This window comes from Stegastes partitus, unplaced genomic scaffold (assembly GCF_000690725.1).
Source record: "Stegastes partitus isolate 25-593 unplaced genomic scaffold, Stegastes_partitus-1.0.2 Scaffold300, whole genome shotgun sequence".
Taxonomy (NCBI): domain Eukaryota; kingdom Metazoa; phylum Chordata; class Actinopteri; family Pomacentridae; genus Stegastes; species Stegastes partitus.
Genome location: NW_007578031.1, coordinates 583,059 through 602,907, shown reverse-complemented (window position 1 = coordinate 602,907; position 19,849 = coordinate 583,059). Strand labels below are relative to the sequence as shown.

The 19,849-nt window shown below is 41.8% G+C and overlaps 1 protein-coding gene across 1 annotated transcript in view; it reads right to left on the bottom strand.

Moving 5' to 3' along the window:
* Positions 1–1,599: 1,599 nt before the first annotated feature.
* Positions 1,600–19,849, bottom strand: part of plekhf2 (pleckstrin homology domain containing, family F (with FYVE domain) member 2) — a 32,172-nt gene continuing 13,922 nt past the window's right edge. Inside the window, exon 2 of the mRNA XM_008283183.1 lies at positions 1,600–8,803. Coding sequence (XP_008281405.1) covers positions 8,058–8,792 — 735 coding nt within the window. The 5' untranslated portion in view covers positions 8,793–8,803 and the 3' untranslated portion in view covers positions 1,600–8,057. The remainder of the gene's footprint in view (positions 8,804–19,849) is intronic.

The window sequence follows — 19,849 nt, the reverse complement described above, 5'->3', positions numbered from 1 at the left end:
TTAGCACCGACGACTAGAAGGTCGCCGGTTTGTGTCCCGGCGAGGACACCCAGGATGTTCTCCCCGTGCAGCGTGGGTTCTCTCCGGGTTCTCCAGCTTCCTCCCACACAGTCGAAAACATGTTGAGGTTAATTGGTGATTCTAAATTGTCCGTAGGTGTGAATGTGAGTGTGCTTGGTTGTCTGTCTCTGACTCCAGCCTCCTGCGACCCTAGTGAGGATGAAGATAATGGATGGATGGATGGCTCTTAGGTTCTATGGTACATAGAAGCATATGGTTCTGTATAGAGCCCTAATGAAGGATGCACATAATCCCTTCTCTACACAGACTGCTATAGACTAAATTAAATGAGAAATCTGAAACAAATTGGATTACCTAAAGTGTCCACGACTATGTTACAGGTCTGATATTTGAGGTGCTTGTTGCTGCAAAACTAATTGAATAAAAGCAGCGGTTTCTACAAAACAAAACACGCCTCCTCCACTAAGTAATCCTTCAGTCCGTCAGGTGGAAAGAACAGTAAGTGTCCTTGAATGGCCTCGAGGGTTTTGTATATTCTCAGGAGCAGCGCAGCGGTGCAGCAGCACTACAGGGAATCCAGTTACAGCAGCAGCCCAATGATGTGTCTTCATGTAGCCGCAGATGCGATGCCTGAATCGTCTGTATAGCTTCTCCTGTGAAAGCAGCGGCCTGCTGTGTCGCATAACGACGCCGTGAGAGCAGCTCTGAGTAAACGAAACAGCAGGAACGAGGAGCCGAAACTCACTATAAAGCTATGTACGTCTGCAAATGTGCAGCTTTTAGTTCAGGATTTTCATTCTGTTATCATGCAAATAATGAGTGTTGACTGAGATAATAAGTAACAGACATTTATATTTTATAAGCAGCTGTTCTAAAGTGTCTCAATTTATCACTATGTATAGTTTTGATCTTGGACCAACTCAGTCATTCAGTTTAATATAACTGCCAAGAATCTGTTTATAAAATACCATTATAATGTCTTTATAATCAGATTCAAGTGTGTTATATGGTTTTGAATGTTAAGTACTCTCAGCAGTGGTTACGTCTTCATTAAATATATATTTCATACACTTACAGCAGCATTATATCATCGCCTTCTGCTCTAGCATCCACTCAGACGCTCCTTCAGAGGAGGTTCGTGTCTATGAACCATTTATTAGACTGAAAAGACACAATAAACTCCTGCATATGCGTCAAATGAATTCAGACGCCCTTTTTAATTCAGGTTTCTGATTAATAGAAAATGATTCTGCACAGCGCCCTCGGCTTCTCTTGATGTTAATCACAGTTAAATTAACCACATTTTCCCCTCCGTTTGTCTCCTGAAGGTTCTTTTATGTCTGAGTTTTAATGTACAACATATCAAATGCATCATTTTCTTCCAGTCATTACAGTAACATTTACCCGAACAACGTTTTTTCATGTTAGTTTAACTTAAAATATTACATAAAAGCTGCTCGGTTTAACTTGTTAGTGGTTTAAGAATGAATTAACTGACAATTGCTGCTTTTTCATGTTTGTTTTTTTTCCCTGACAGAATCCAGAAGAGCCGAACAAGGACGACACGGGACAACAGTGTGACTTTAAGCAATACATTATTTATACATAACATATACTTAAAGATTTCTGAAGGAATTAGTATTGAAGATGATATGCTGGGTTACATTCTGATTGAAGCCCTTTTGTTTTTTTTTTAAAAGAAGCTTTTAAAAAGAATTAAAATGACCCCCCCTAAAAAAAAAAAAAAAAAACTAGAGGAAAAAAAAAAGAAAAAACACCAAAATAAAAACCATCACATAGCAACCAAGAGAGAACAGTAAGAATCCATGAGACGCGAGCGAGTGAGCAGCTCGCACAACAAAACCAAACTCACATAACACAATGATCTCTCCTTCAGCTGTCCTAAGTCGTCTCCTCGGGTTTTTTTTTTTATTCTTTAGAGCCCAGAATCTGCAGCTTTTCTCTGATCGACCGTCAGACACCTGAACATGTCATTAGTCTCGTTAATGGTGTGTTCACAGTGTGAGCAGCGTGAGATCAACAAGGAGTGCTCAGTTGATTTATTAGATTCACCTTTCTTCATTTTCTATCTTTGTAAGCTGGTTTAAATAAAGATATGAGACTTAGTGGGTGACCGTGATGAGCCTTCTGACAGATTAGGGTTTGTTTTAAGATTTTATTTGATGATCAACTCATAATTCTTCTCGCCATCTCATTAATTTTGCACATTTCTGATTCTATTGTTAATCACTTTGCGACTCTTATTATGAAAATCACCTGCAATTCAAGGTGATCTTTGTCCAATTTCTATATTTATCTATATCTATATCCGGCTCAACTGTGGTTTCGTTGTCATATCACAGCTTGTTTGTGTTTTCTATTCACACCTCGTCAGCGAACACAGAAAGAGTGACGGGAAGCTTTTCTACACTCGCTTGTGTTTTTTATTTTCGGCAAGAGATCTTCATAAATGGACAGTGCACATGCTGTCCATGGAGTCATAACTTCGTACCCTCGTGGGCTTGCATCCCGCAGACACTCCCAGCTTTAATCCGTCCGACTTGTGAAATCGAAGACGCGTGATGACTCAGAGGGCTGGAACTAGACTAGACAAGATGAATGATTAATTGTCAGTGTAGCTACAAAGCTTGCAGCTCTGCATTTAGGTTACTGACAAGAAGAATCAATATTCTGCAAAAAAAAGCAGCTAATATGAACTGACTCTCTGAGCTGAAGAACCGTTCTTTTAATGTTTTTTTTGATTAGCATAACCTTCTCTGCCCTTGTTTCGCCACCCAACTGCTTAAAAAATGCTCCAAGCACCATTCATTTACATTATCTTCTCAATCAAAGCTTTGCTGTTTACAAAAAGCATCCCAGGTGTAACTAAACTGTAAATCTACAATCAGCATAAAGCTGCTTGTCAACCACGTGGCTCACAGTGTGAACACGCCAACAGCCGGACCGCGAACAAGACCAGAGTTCTGAGCAGGCAGCACAGGCCACGTGTGAAATCCTGGATCGCTCAACTGTTGGAAACCAAGTCATGTCTTTAAATGTACTCCAGTTACCAGGTGACTCAGAGAAACCAGGTTTGGCAGGTAATCAGAGAACACAAGCAGATCTGCATATGCATGCAGCAGCACAGTAATCAGATTTCTCTTCCACGCCTGAGGCTATTTCAGGAACATTACTTATTTATCCGATCAGTTTTCCTGTTTGTTTTTGTTTCGGTGGATCTGATCCGTGTCTGACCAGCTTGAGTTTCTTTCTCACATTTTAAATTTTAAACCTTCAACAGATTTAGCTTCCCAGAGCTACCTGGAGCGTTGTACTTGGGAGTTATTTTGAATACAAGAACACATTTTTAATTGCAGCAGAGGTATTTGTAATTTCCTCCAGCTGCTGCAACACTTTTCCGTCCTGTCCTGAAATTACACTGCCAAGAAATCAGTGTTCTCCACGGCCGGCTAGCTGGAGGAAACTGAGTGTGACCAGGTTACTAAAGTGCACATTAAAGCACAGCGATCCAAACTCCCACATAATGTTGGTGGATGTTGCAATGAATCGCTGCTGACTTTTCTGAGGAGCAGAAGTTGATAGAAAAAAAAACAAAACAGATGTAGTTAACACCTGGAAAATATCATCACAGCATCTGCTCAGTTTAGGAATCAACCTGCTGCCGTGACGTGGTCATAAAGACGACCTCCGACCTGTTTGGTAATCGTGAGGCGAGTGTCAAAAAGCTGCAGATGCTGCTGAGATGTCCTGACAGGAGGAAGAGGAGGAAGAGGAAGAGGAGGAGGAGGAGGAGGAGGAGGAGGGCTGAGCACAGGGAGACCCGAGACAGCGTCATTTCAGAACTGATTAGAACTGTACAACAAAAAACATCATAACCCAAAACACATCTGTACAAATGTACAAAAATCAACAGGATTAAAACAACATGAAGATTCATTTTCAAAACATCCAACAGAGTCACTGTGGATCTGACAGTATGTGGTAAGAACCTGGATCAGAGTCCATGTGCCAACTTTTGTTAAGTGCAATCCACAGCAAACCTGAGGCCGGACTTTGTGCTTCCGGGTTTGACGGTAAAAGTCGTCGTCTCCATCAGCACCTCAGCCCCAGTGGGTATAAAGGACAGCTGGTTAGTGATCATTAACATGTTAGCTTCCCTAATCACTTAGGTTGCCTTTACTGTAGCAACGTAAGCACTAACAGCAACGTAAGTCTGTAAAGTCTAAAGACAAAAAGAAAACGATCCCTTTTCTTCTGCCTGTTCTGCTGTGCTGCAGCTCAAATGAGGCGTTGCTTTATACAACCAAAACCTTGTCAAAAAATGCACATAACTGACTGTAGAAAAATAATAATGCTCTGACTGTTGAAGTCAAAATGTAGATAATCATCTAGAGACACTCAGAGAAGTGTCGCTCGTAAAGGGTGAGCATTTCGTTAGAAGCAGCTAAATTTGTTTTTTCTTTCCCCTTTTTGATCTCAGATAAAGTTAAAAAAAAAAGATTTCAGTTTCCAGTCCCAACTCAAGTCTCTAAAACACAGTCAGAGATAACTCGTCGCTTTGACTGTTTTATAAAACACCTCTGAGGAGTTTCATTCCAAAAACCTGAAGCACACAGCGTTCTGCGTTTAAACTGAGGAAAAACATGAGAAGAAACCCAGAGAACAAGTCCACAATGACCAATGTGGGAAATTAACCACATTAGCAGGTGTTTTAGTCATCGTTTGTCTGAATGAACAGATAATGAACTCAATATTCAATCTAAACTGACCTCACAGCAGCTCACATTTTAAACTGGTAGCTGCATATGTTTAAATCCCTTCTAAGCTACGGGAATAATCACAGACGGTAGAGGAGTTAGCGCTGCTGCTGCTGATGTGCTGTTTTCACTTATTAAAATCGCAAGTTAGTCAAAAAAAAAAAAAAAAGCTGAACCTGGCTCTTTTGCTTCAACACAAGGAAACATCATCCAGCATCAAATCAAGTTGAATTAAACACACGCATATCTGGTAGATGAGTCTGTAACGAATTTCTGCTTGTTACCTTGCAACCATCGTGATGACAAAATAATCCTTTCAAGGGGTGTAAAATCCTGTCTCAGAGCATTATAAACCTTCGTGCGGTGTCCAACAGCACAAAGCCGCTCTGGTCTGAACACCTGCTTAAGGTGGAGCCACCAGGATGTGTCAGTCTGAACAAACTGCTGCTTTTCTCAGTTGTCAGTGAGTGACAGAGAAACAGGACAGCTGCGTATCCGCTCGTTTGATTTGTCTCAAAGTGTGTATTTGCTGTTCATGTTTAATGACTGATATGAGACCTGAAGCAACACAGCAGGACTATTAAATGTGCTGAAGATTGAATGAAGGTTTGAGGGGCTCTAAAGGTCCTGGTTTGTGTCTGAGACTTTTAGAAATAAATGGAACTGTGAAAACCTCTAACGGCAGGAAAAATGGAGAATGATCCCACAAACTGGCTTCATGTTAACTTGATTAATTTGCAGTTTTGTTATAAGGTTTTGGTTCCCAACTTTGAAGACTAATTACTTTCTAAACCATGCCGGAATAAAAGTTTTGGTGTTTCTAAGTGCAAATCAGTTCTTTTGAACATTGAGGAATGAACCTCTTCAGAGGAGTCACTGGGAAGAGGAACTCCCGACTGAAACTGGTGACACTAACATCTGTGAGAGTAAATCAACCTGAACTCTCCGCAGGCTGCCGCAGGTAGCTCGTTACAATTCCTCCCAGCAGCCTCTTTCAGTTCCTGGTTCAGCGACTGATCACATGACTTGGGTTACACACACAGTCATGTGATAAGCAGGCCGCGCTTTCCATAGGAAAGTTCTGCTGACGAGTAAGGAAGGACGCAAGGAGGGAAGGAAGGAAGGACGGACGGAAGGAAGGACGTGTTAGCTTGTGTTGGCAGAGGAGCGGAGTTCAGCGGAGGTGCGTTTGTTTTATGACACATTGCGGCCGTCTGACCTCAGAGCAGCACATGGTGGAGCCGCTGACAGGAAGACAACGTGCTGATTTCCTCACTTTCATTCCAGAGAACCAGAGCAGGGAGGCGCTGCGCAGGCTGTGGCGCAACACATAATCCCGCGACAACAAAAGGATACACAAAACAAGCCCTAACACTTACTGATTATTGCATTTCATTTAATTTCATTCATTCACTGGAGGTATCAGCTGAGCGTTACAGAATGCTCTCTGCTCTGTGTGAAGCATTATGTTTATCTGACGTTCCCGATTAATTTTTTTCATACCAAAAAGAAATCACACTTGAGCTCAATCAGTGTTTTGCACACCTCTGTTGGTCACACAGCCTCTAAACAAGCCTGCAACTAAAAGGAAAAGAGCTCCATCTTTTTACCCCACTCCTGCAACTAATGACTCACACCCTAATGGGCAGCCGTCACCACTTCTTCTTGTCTTTTGTTTCCACAGTGCTCCGCCCATGAGGTGATACTAAATCCAAGTTCCAGGGATTCTCAGGAGAGGTGCGATGCAACAGCTTGTTTAGCAACACAGAAAAAAAAAAAAAAAAAGCCATGTCAATGAAGGACACGTGTTGAGACAAGCGCTGCATAAAGACGTGGGCCGTGATCAGGTGATAGTCAGACGTTTTGCTGCCTAATTATCCATTTTGCACAATTTTGTGGCACAAGAGGCTAGTTTCTCTACATTTTCTAGTCATGGGCATGTATGTTTCATGTAGTGAGCCATTCTGTTTAGATGTTTCTCAAGGATGCATGTAGGCAAACGTGAGATGTTCACATGTATGCGTCCATTATCAACACTCCCTTCTGTATTTTGTAAAGCATAGTGGAAACACAAGGCAGAACCTAAATCCTCACAGGTTCTTCAAGTTCAGGTGATGGGTCATAATTCCCCTTGAGAAAAAAAAAAAAGAATATTAGCAGCTAAATCTGAAAGCCAGAGCCTGCCTTTTTAAAGATTGGATCGCTGGTTAAAGTGTCTTTCAAGTGTCTCCAGGAAAAGTCCAAATTGAACTCTTCCTGCGTGTCGGCTGGTTGGTGATTTTCCTGCTTTTCTGACACACGAAACCAAAAAAAAAAAACAAGCCCATCCTATGTAATGTGCATCAGAGCCAACCTCTCATGAAGTCCCTGTTTTTTTGCAGACTGGTTTTATTAACTTATAACCTTTTCCTTACTGAGCTCAATTTCCTACAAGGCACTACGTGACGGCATAGGCAGAAAGCAGAGTTAGTTTTTTTTTGGGATGTCAGCTGAGGAAACTCACAAAAAGTGTGCTAAGAGAGACTCACCGTGAGACGAGGTTTAGTTGATTTGTCAGAAGCAACTACATCGTTTAGAAAAGCTCTGGGTTTAGCGTAATATCTACATTTTGTTATTTATAAAAAGGGTTGTTTTTTTGCGTTTTACTCATGACAAATTTACAAAGTCGGGTAGAAAAATGCCAGAATTCGGTCACAATAACGTCCTGTTTGGTGTAACACCTGCAGGACAGAGGAGATAAAGGCCCAAACATTTGCTTTTCCCTGCAGAAATTACCTTGTTTTAGTTCACGGACAGAACATAAAAAAGAAAAAAATGAAGGAGAAATTAAATTAATAGTAGGACAGAGCAGAGCGGAAGATTCTCATTAGCACCGTTGTTTTCTGTAGTGACTAATTGCAGCCTAATTAAGAGGCGAGAGAGAAGGGCGGACCGAGCGGCGATGATGAACAGTCAGACTTTATCCCAGAGTTCTGCTGGTCATGAAGTTAATTCCACATTCCACTGATTAATCACTGTGTTCAGGAAAATATGTATCCCTGCTGGAATCAAAGGGGGAAAAAAAAATAATCATTTTGGTTTGCAGACAAGACTGAAACTCCAAAGCGAATTAATAAAATAATCCTCAGAGGTGGAACTCTTGTCACAAGAATCACGATTCAATCATCTGGGAGGAAAAAAAAAAAGAGACAAAATGAGAAAAATGATCAGCAGAGTATTTCCTCCTCGGGACAGGCTGTCGGGAGGACGGGGCATTCCTCAGTCACTGCTGTCGTCTTCGTCTTCGTCGTCCGACAGGTTGTTGCTGTTGAACTTTGACCGGCTGATGGAGTCTGAGCGGGGCGCGAGGCTTCCCGACGTCAGCTGCACGTAGCAGTACTCGCAAACACGAACGGGTTTAGAAGACTGGCTGGGAAGGAGGTACTTCTTCTCTGAGCACGGCCCACAAACCACAAAGCCACACTTCCTGCAGTGGTGACGGCGGCTGACCGGCGTAAACTTCACCTTCTGGCAGCGCATGCACACCGACGCCTCCGAGTCAGGCACCCACACGGCGGCGTGCTCGCCCGTCGGGGACTTTCCGCTCTTCTGCAGCAAGTCTCCAACACATTTCCCTATGTGGTTCATCCACTCGGACTTTTCGGTGGCGGTGGCAGCATAGACGGCGAACGATTTGGTGGGTGTCTTGATGAGCCAGCCGTTGCGCAGGTCGCCCTCGTCCGGCACCGTGTCGATGGTGACGCTCTCCAGCGGGATGATGTGCTGCTTGTTGTACTTCTTCTTCTGGATGACAATGTTGCCGTAGACCAGGATGTCATTGAAGAGGAAGAACTGCCGCGCCTTGGGCTTCTTGCGGCAGAGTTTGGTGAGGACGCCCTCGCCGATCAGTACACGGCCCGGGATGGCCAGCGGCTGGCCTGCAGCACCAAAGCAGCCCTCCACCACCGCAATCCGCTTAGAGTTGGCCTCGCTGTTCGCAAGCCGGTCCACCATCTTCACCTCACCTGAAGGAAAACAGAAAGAGAGGAAAGTTTGAAAACAAATACTTTTACCAACAGTTCTATTAGAGGAGTGTTTACAAAACATGTTATTTTAAGCCATCCTAACTAACAGAATATTTTATGAATCATTATATTACAATAATGTTGACTGCAGCGACAAAGTAAGTCAAAGTGATTATATAACATTATGCAGAATGGGGACTGGATTTTTCACAAGTTACTGCTGAACAAATGGAAAACTCAAGTAGGTACAGAAGTTTTCTGCTTTTGTTTGGTTTTGTCATATTTTGAAGGGTGCTGCACGGTGGCTCAGTGGTTAGCACTGTTGCCTCGCAGTTGGAAGGTCGCCGGTTTGTGTCCCGGTGAGGACGCCTGGGGTCTTTCTGCGTGGAGTTTGCATGTTCTTCCTGTGCAGTGTGGGTTCTCTCCGGGTTCTCTGGCTTCCTCCCACAGTCCAAAAACATGTTGAGGTTAATTGGTGATTCTAAATTGTCCGTAGGTGTGAATGTGAGTGTGCTTGGTTGTCTGTCTCTAAGTGTAGCCCTGTGATAGACTGGTGACCTGTCCAGGGTGTCCCCTGCCTTCACCCTGAGTCAGCTGGGATAGACTCCCGCCCCCCACGACCCTAGTGAGGATTAAGGTTATACATTTAATGTTGGATTACAGTCACGACTGTACTTCAAAACCCAAAAGGTGGCTTGTACATGATGCTGAGTTTCAGCAGCCCATCACAGAAGCACCAGAAAATATAAGAGGACCTGCAGAGAAACACACAGGCAGTGCTCAGCACGAAGGCACTTTACATTTGCTTACCTCTGTGCTCACACATACTGTATGTTAATACAGCCGAATTCCCAATAACACTGTTCTCATTTACATCTGTTTCTGTTGTCATACGGCAGGAATAGGGAACCAAATAGGGTCTGAAACGCAGCAAACTAAAACGATGACTTCTGATAAACGAACCATGCATATATGTGCAGTGAATTCAGCAATGCTTTCATAAAATTTGAAGTTACTGCCACGGTCAGAGAGCATTTGTACAAGGAGAAGTGTTCTTTCTCACTTTGTTCAGGGTTCATTTTTGTCACGGTGGAGTTTCCAGTTTAATGCTACAGTTTTGCTCTTTAACCTACAAACCTTTGTCTACATGGCATACTGTGCTGTGTTATACAATCGCATACAAAATAAAATAAAAGAATAATTGGTGAAATAGCCAACAGATTAATCGATAGAAAAAATACTGCTTTACGTGCCACGCCATGATCAGCCGTCTGTGGTGATTTCAAACATCTATCACATGTTGGTTGTGTTCCAAATGATCGCATTTTACACAACTTATCTGTGTAGTTGAGACCTGACCTAAACCATGGGACTTCGAGCAGCAACATACTTCTCACACTGATTAGAAAACCTCTGATCTTTATCACGTGTGGGTTTTAAAATGCCACCGGAACAGTCGCAGTTTCCAACCAATCAAATGCAACACTTCATACTACTACTCTGGCATGGCCTCGCCTCTCTCAACTAGAGATAATAGCTCATCATCAAACAACAAGAAGAACACGCCAGCCAGCCACATTTCAACTGTCAGTCATCGATTTCCAGCAATGAATAAATCATTCCAGCAAACTGCATAATCAGGAAACTTGTGTGGAACAATGACTAACTCCTTCCTTAATGGAAGTTATGTTTGAGAAATTTTCCTCAGCTAATGTTCTTAGCTATTAAACAGTCATGAGATTTATTTAACTGACACAGACCTCTGCCTAATCAGCTGTACCACCTGAACCCCACATGCAGCAGTTCAGTGTGTGTGAAAACTAGTCAGCAGTTGCTCAGAAAGTTGAAACAAATCACTTAAAGCAGAATAAATATCCAGCCTCCTGACTTTCTTTAATGTATGACTGTAAATTGACAAAGCTGTCACATCCAGTTTAACCCCTAAAGAGCACATCCAGTAACGTCAGCTCCTCTCAGGCTTTGTACCACTGAAAAAACAGGCTGAGAGTGACTCAACTATTTTATTTAGTGTTTGTTTGGATTGCAAGGTCAGCAATAAATAATAAAGGTTTCACATTGAAACACTGTACTTTTGACAGCCTTCCAGGCAGAATTCAATTGAGACAAGAAAAAGCGCCGGCAGGTTTTTCCTCTCTGCTGTGACCCTGATGGCAGAACTCACGGGTTCCCCGTTGGCTTTATTGAGAGCGCAGTAAAGGAGGTCACAGGTCACTGATGATAGAGATGAGAGGGTGCTGACGCTCTCTGGCAAGACCAGAGGGTTGAGTGCAGAGTTGTGACCTCAAAAAAAAATTGCTCACATGCATAATGACGTACACAGAGCATGATAGACACGGGAGCAAACACAAGCCAAGAGGATACTATACAATCCCACAAGTACTTGTCTTCTGACGCTTTACTTAGTGGTTCATCTTTAAGGGTTCACTGGTTTTCAGGTCCTGACTTTGGTTTGATGTATTGATTCTTCCTACTGTTGTGAATACTGGCATGTTTTTTCTGCTTTTCATCAGATGCTTGAACTGTTTCTGTAAGGCTTATACAGCTAAAAATGCTCTAACAACTGATAAAAGGAAACCGCTAAATATTGTCAGCTTCACAGAGGTACCATTTATGTTCAACTAGTTATAAAAAAATAAATGAACCCGCTACAATCAACATTTGTTCTGTACCGTTATGCTAAAAGGTTTCAACACCCACTGCACAAATTAACCGTCACAGACGATGGGCTCAAAAAGACAGTCTGATATGCTAATGCACCCCCCCACACACACACCACCTAAGTCGTTCAGAAACCCAGGAAAAACCCTGCACGATGCACAATACTGTATAACTGCTCAGCAGCTATCATCGGCATGTTCGCGTCGACGCTCACGTGATGGCATGTAGCTCAAAGAAAACTGCCTCACGGAAGCGTGGCTATTCTTAACCTTGTCTTTCAAGTAACCCAATAATGACTTAGTACATAAATTCCCATCAAGTGATCTGTACAAAGCCCAACTTTCCAAAACATTCAGTTAACAATGATATAAGTAGAGCAAAGCTAGATTTACAGAGCTAGAAATAATTGATTTGTCTGCTTAAGAATAAAGAATGAATTGCTGATCAATTTTCTGTTGACTCTTTAAATAAATAACTAATCTTTTAGCTCTACAGTAACCTAAAACAAAGTTCCCATACAGGTCCATCAAATAAAGGCAAAGCGGCGTAGGCTACGGTTACATTTGATGTCCTCTATAAACTTTCTATCCTTCATAAGATGAATAATGTTTGTACACCAAACAGACTTTTGGTTTGAGGCATTTGTTTGTTTGGAAGTGGGTGGACTGCACTTGAACGAACTCTTTAACTGCAACATACAGAAAACAAAGTGTAGGTGTCATTGTGCTCTTGGTTTCCTGCCCTTTACATGAAAACAAAACCGCAGCGTTAGAAATGATGCTAATTAGCCAGCAGATGCCAGTGCAGCTTGGGCCGGGCTCCCCAGTGATCTGCACACTAATAACCCAGAGTGAGCTGCTGCTGAAAGCCCTGGAGAGGACAGAGGGGCTGCTGACATGTCAACCCTGTTAGCGAAGGCTCATTGCCCACCGCTGAGCCGACCGGGCGACCAGCTCCCATCCAGCAGAGAGTGGAAGGCACGGAGAGCAAAAGGCCTAGAGAGAGAAAATGGCATAAATACAGGCTGGAGGTTTTTAAACCAGTAATCAAAGCGAGACAGAGTGGAATGAAACAGACAGAAAAAAATGCACAGAAATACTACAGAGGAAAGAAGGAGCTTTCTTTGGACTGTAGTGATGAATGACAGGGATGGCAGCCTTCGTGAGCAGAGACACGAACGAGGACACAAAGAGGGATCTAAAGGCGTCGTAGTGTGATGGTAAAGCGAGTACAAACATTTCATAAAAAGAGATGTTTTCTTTAATACATACAAGTGATCATTTTACCAGCTGACCACCTGGTTGATTCTAAACACCAGTACAACACAACACCAGGCACCTTTAATCGTAGTGAAATTGGGAAAAGAACGCAGACACGTGCACATAAGGGTTAACAGCAACAGATCCAAGTTACAACTGACAAACACTTTAGTTTATCCTTTACTCAGCCAATCATTTTATTAATTAATCCTATAAGAGTCTCTAAGAAAATAATGAAAACTAATCAAAAAGCTGCATATCAACATATCAAAATTGATAATTTTCTGACAACAGACTTGTCAAAGAACCTGAATGAACACTGACAGGTTGAATTTCCTTTACGTAACATCAGCTGAACTATGACTTCCTGATGAATCTTATCCACTAGGACGAATGTCAACAAGACAACCCTGCAGATTTCTTATCATCGACTTGATTCATGGTCTCTTTCTGGCACGCGAATGATGAGCAATTGCTTTCTTTTCCTTCAGGATGTCAACCTCTAAGAAATAATAATAAAAAGAAAAAGGAATGAAGAAATTCTAGAGGGACAAAAGTAGACCGTGTGCTGACATGAGGTTGTGTGAAAGGAATATCTTACCAGCCTCAGACATCTAACAGATGCTTTGTACAGAAATTCCTAGTGTTTTTAAAAATAGCAAAAGCATCTGCATGAAAATACTAGTTTCATCCTCTCCTTAGATGCATTTGCCATTCCTGTATACAGTAAATATGGTATTTTGCTTTATAATTTGGGATTCGTAACCATTTTAAACGAGTTCAGAACACCGTGTATCGTACGAGGGCTGTGGTTTCTCATCCCTCAACAACAGAGTGAACATCTCCGACAAGGTTATTCAAAAGAAATGCAAATTATTCCTAGAACCTACACAAAGCACCAAAGATTAAGCGTAGCGGCACAGAAATGTAGGAACCCAAGCAAATAGTCAAGTCAAGAACCTGTGAATTATGAACAAGGACACAGACAGAATCCACAAGCATTGGTGCTACAGAGGCCTGAATGGTGTGACTGCTGCTGAAAAGGATCAAAGCAAGGTGTTTAAAATATGAATGTCTGACCTGTAGGTTTTATTTGATGTGTCTGGAGGATTTTGCTTAAGTCAGCTGGTGTGCAGACAACAGGCTGCTCTCCTTTCCCCCTCAGCAGATGCTTTGACATCTCAAACCGGCTCAACAATCTTCCTGCTGTCTCAATAACGCCGACAGGTTTGCTCGGTTCAGCCACAAGGAACAAACTTTACATCCGAGGTTGGCACAGCAGTGAGACGGCGTCATCCACTTAAATCACCATTAAAGAACAAGAGCTATGTTTACGAGTGCTGGGAGTAATTATTTTAATCATGTTAACAGGGATTAAAGTAATCCAGACTCTCTAATAACCAAGATGACTTACTAATAGATTAAAATAAGAGAAAACTGCTTCCCAGCAGATCACAGCAACTACAGATTCCAATACATTGTCTTTAGCTTCATACAAATGCCAAGGGAATAATTTAAAAATAACGGAAAATACAATAACAGCAATTAGCATTTTTAGATTTACAAAGTGGTTAAAGGTCTGCAATTTCCAAGTAAAGTTCTCGCCTCTACATTTACTGCACCCTGAACATTAAGTCCTTTTTTAAAAAGACAATTATTCTTGATCTTTATGGGATTTCAAATTTAGAAAATCATCAGCGTCTACCCAAATAGTACACTGTGACGTGCTGTGTTCTAGGAATTCAATTAACAGATAAGTGCTTCTATTGGCAGACACATACTTCAGTTTAGTTCTTTTTCTCTCAGACTAAATCCAAATATTCAACTTTTTTTTTTTGCTACAAAAACTCTCCAGACTAGCATTAACAAACGTCGATTCAGTTCGAGCCCAGACAGCTACTTATTTCAGCTTTACTTATTTATTTAACAATGTGATGACAAGGGTTATCTGCAAAGTTGCAGGTGGAGGAGATAAACTTCACAGCCAGACGCAATTATTTATTTGCATTACGATGCCACTCGGTGTCATTTTCCAACCTTGGGGACAGGTTGGGTTCGTCAACCAGCTGGATAGTTGCGAACTGAACACGCTGCACCAGCACCGCCCTCTGTGGAGGTCGACTTTTAACAGCTGCTGTGTCATCTGTGAAAATCAATCAGCCATATGTAGACCGTGTGGACAAATAGATCGAGCCAAGTGAGGTCGAAATATTTCATTAAATGTCACATTATTGCAACCTGGGCGAGATGTGGATGCTGCCTGGTGTGAATATTCCTAAAGTCAGTCGTGGCCCTACAGCTCACATTTGTGTTACCGGTGTTTTCTAGAGAGAACCATGTTATCTAGAACTAATTATGAGGAAAACAGAACATTTCTGAGGCTGTCATTTTGCTTGAATCAGCTGTGTTGTGCCTATGTGGAGTTTGCATGCTCTCCTGTGCCTGCGTGGGGTTTTATCTGCTCCAACTTTCTCCCACAGACATGCATGGTGGGTTAAGCTGTGACGCTGTAGGTTTGAATGTGAGCGTGCCTGGTTGTATGTCTGTGTGAACCTGTCCTGTGTGTTTTGTCTCTAGCTACAGAAAATTATTCAAAAAAATTCAGCAAATACTGAAATTACCCACCGTCTAAGGTGCTTTTCAACACCTTAAATGCCCAAAGACACTTAATTTACAACCGTGTAGCGCAGAGAAAACCAGTAAATTTGCACAATTACGAGGGTGGAACAAAAAGAAAATGTTTGGCAACATCGCTTGGCAAAGGAAATGATGATTAATCATTTGTCAAGATTGCTGGGGTTTCATTTTCTGCTGCTCAACCATTCACATATTCAACACATTATTGTAGCTGCACTCGCTCAAGTTAAACCTGAAGGCGCGTGTCATGTTTCAAAAATACACCTGAGGCTTCAACTGTGCACACTGATTTAAAACCTCTAACACAACCGGGTCTCATGGATTAACATTTTTTATACTCAGGTATTCAACTGCTTTAATCCACAAAACACCACCCTGACTCGATCAAGCACAAATGATAAGGAAGCACTGTAGGGATAAAAAGAAAGGCGCAACCACCTCCGAGCATTAAAGGTTCTTTTGTACATGCCTAGTTTCGGTAATGCTTCGCTGGAGTTTGTTGTTTTGAATGTTAATGGCGGCTGGCTGTGCTACCTTGGGTTACAGGCACAGCAGTGGCTTTAGATAGGCCCGATGATTAATTCATTAGGAGCGCTATCCTCTCTCTCAGTTTACAAGATCCGGTCATTTACTACCAAGAGAGAATCAGATTAAACCTACCCCCTAAAAAAGCCTGAAAAGTCCTCTGGAAATTAAGCACTTTGTTTTACTGAAAAGACTTCACACAACTTCAAGTCCTAAAGGAGCACTCAAGCATCTAAAAACACAAAAAAAAGGTGCAGGTTCCAGATTGTAAAGGGGGATTTATTGTTGTGCATTTACTTTCTGGGTTCAGAGTTTAGCTAATCCCCCCCTCAGAAAGTTAACTATGAACATACAGTTTCTACAAAGATGCTGTGTGAGGAGATTGGCCCGAGAAGTTTAGAGAAATTAAAGACTACTTTTAAAGATTACTATTTTAGTAATTCTGTCCTCGAGGCAAATCTGTGTAAATTCTGTCTTGGGTGTGTTTGAGCTAAAACAGGGTGTTAAGTTGCTCTTTCGGCATGACTGTGCCTGATCACATATGATAAAATCAACCTAGTGTCACAGGGAAATGTCACACATCTATTTTAACCCAAAGAGCAAAGTGTGACAGTTCCATCAGCTATCTCATCAGCAAAGTTGGTTAGAACAACTGCAAAATAAGATAGCTAAAAGGTTGTGAACCTGCTATATTTTGTAAATACAACCAGATGACGCAGGGCTGTCAACTCTTCACCATGACCTGCAGTTAAACCTCCAGCGGTACCACTTTGGGAAGCCTGGGAAGGAAGGGAAGCACTGAGTCAGACACCAAAGGGGGAAGAGTGACGATGACAAAGACGCGGAGTGAAGAGAGAAAGAGCGATTCTGTAGGCTGTAAACAGCAACCACAGAAACAAGGACAGCCATTTATCCGGAGGGGGGTAATGAGAGGCCAGATGCTGTCGAGGATGAGGCAGTGTCACTGTTCCTGCCTTTTCTATTGTACGTCTCCGTGTTTACGCTGCTGCTCTTGAGTTACAAGTTATAAAGTAAAAAACAACAGACTTTGTTAAGATGTAATAAAACACGCAAAAAGCAAGTCTGTACAAATGCATCTAGAGGCTCATTTGTTGTTAATATTTATTGTTCATAGTTGTTATAATAACTAGTAGGGCTGGTCCCAACAGCACTTTCTGGTCTCTGGATATTCAGGCCCAGTTAATGATCAATATATGAATATTCGGTGCAGTCAGGGGGACACTTCCACCCCAGGGGAGTGCTCCGACGGGGTGGAAGTGGCGGAACGCACAGGAAGTACTTGGCTGCTGATGCTAGTTTAGGAAAGCGGTCACAGTTCTGTTTCCACCATCGCTGCTGCCGCCGCCACCATCCGTGTTTACTTCTGTAAACACTGAGCACGCTCGCTGCGGGTGACATCGTCCAGTCGTCTTCTGCAAATGTGGGACACTTTTGGGTCGTATGAAGTTCACACAGCAGATCACATACAAGTCGCATTTAATTGGAAACGTGAACAAACTCGCAAAAAAAAGTATTTCACAAAAAAATCTGAACTGAGTCTGAATGTAACCAATCTGTTGGATTGTTCAGTCAGATAATACGCCGTTATCCTGATTTGTGACATAAAATGTCATGTCGGAGTCAGAATCCAAGGCTGTCGGTATGTTAAGGCTATTCTTAATGGGTTCTGTTCGTTTTTCCTGAAAACCTGTCGGATAGTAAGGTTTAGGATGGTTAAGGGTCGGATTATCGAGTCACGACTGTATTACAGAAAATGCAGTTTTTCCACTTTCTTTTTTGCAATACTGTTCACGTTTTGTCAAGATGCATGGAGATTACGAGCTAGAAGTCTTGATCCAAAACCAACTGAATCAAACTGAATGACCAACACATTTTAACCTTTCACAGTCATGAACAGGTTTCCCCAAAATTGCTGCTTTGGTGCGAAAGGCATACAAAAAGGCACATTATTCCATTATAAGGGGATTAAGTTCTTATTTGTGGTTCATCTCAAAAGACCTAGCACCTGTAATACATTTGGATATACATACCTAGCCTATTTGAAACGTAACAGGTCAGGTCCTGGACAACAGAGATCCTCCTTCAAGAAGCCCTCATCAGCTTGTGGCTGACCTGAACACGGCGCTCTGCTGCTATGTGTCAACAACATCCTGTCACGTCTATACAGAGGATTACACAGCTGCAGTGTGGCAACGAACACAGATAAAGGGATTGGAGGCTAATCTGTTGTGAGAGGTGATGGTATGGAAACGGAACCAGTGTTCCTGTCTATTAACTCGCCTGGAATAAGATTTTGAAGAGATTATCAGATCACCTGTGCCTTTACACAACAAATGACACCTCAAAAAGGTCACACAAAATCTCATGACAGTACAAAAATATATGATCAAGAATGTACAAATGACTACTAGTGCTTAGGATAACAAAAAAGTACTGCAATTATGCATCAAAAACAACACTAAATGAGTTTTACTTTATGTGCAGCCTGGCAGTAAATGTGTCAGTGTTCTTTGGCCACTTGCGTAAAGATAACAGTTCTTATCATCTATCCAGTTTCAGATTGACCTACATTGTTTGGTGGTTAATCTGCCTTGGTGTCGGCCAGCATACAGTATTCACTCATGTTTGGTTTGAGGCTAGTAGCAATTTCCGACCTCTGGTGAAAAAAAATTACATGTATTCTCTCTGCACACAGCCTTGAATCTTTAATTAACGGTATGTAATGTGGGTACTTTGCTGTCATAACTATTACCTGGAGGAAAGGCTCAATTAGAGGATCTCAAGTTGCAAGCAGGTCTGTGAACTTCTGAGAAATGCATCTAGGCAAGAATTCATGAGAAAGATCTTGCAGAGGAAGTGCCCTAGTAACCCCCCCTGTGTTCAGCGCTTATCATGTTAGCAGATCAATTGATAAGGAACTTTCGATTATGTTCTTGCTCAATAGATTCTTCTATTACATGTCTAAAAAAACTGCTGCCACAACTCAGCAGAGGGACGTCTTCAAACTTGCTAATTTGTCTGACAAATGGTTCAAAACCATGAGATTTTAATTTAATGCCATTTATGAGAAAGAAAGGCAGTGACTCTAAAAATGTCGGTTAATTTTGTTTGAATCTAGATTTATAGACTAATTTGCGTGGGATCATCTGTAATCCGGCTGCCTAGATGAATGAGGTTAATTCACATACGCCTACCGATGATGCCTCAAGGAACAGATACTTCAGAAAACAACTACACACCTGCTTTACATAGCTGTTTATCCTTCTACATAGCCTGGTATCCATCTTCTGAGTCGCTAAATCCATCTCTCGTTTTTTTGTGATTAAAAATGATCTGGTTTTGGAAAAACAACTGAACCAATGAGAGCCGTTTATGCAGTATGGGCATGTCAGAATAATTCAGACAGAAAAATCTTACAGCTGAACAGGTTGACAAATGTGGCATTTTTCAGCCAATATGATAAAAACGAGACTGACAGAACAGATAGTACCTCGCTTCTGATTTACAAGGTCAGAATCTCAAATCTGAAGTGACTAAAACTTTTGTACAGTGCTGCAAATGTTTTATTTTCCTAAAAAAAAAAAAGGACTGGTGCTTCATCAGGATATCCTGTACAGATCTCTTGAATTAATAATTTTGTAGTTTCATGATGTTCTCTTATGGGGGAGAGCTCACCACAGGAATGATTTCATGATCAAGTAAACTGGGACATAAAAACTGGGTGTTCTGTGGTCTCAGTAGAACGCACTTCAGCAATGTTGTGTGCCTTTTCAATACTAGCAGACAGACGTATTATGCTGCAAAAAAATAAAGATGTACTGATGTGTTTAAAAATGGCTCACTACTTCAAACCACAACACACAACGAAAGTGAACGTTTTAAGTGTCTTGTCTATCCCAGATGTTCATTCTGCAAAACTTGCGGC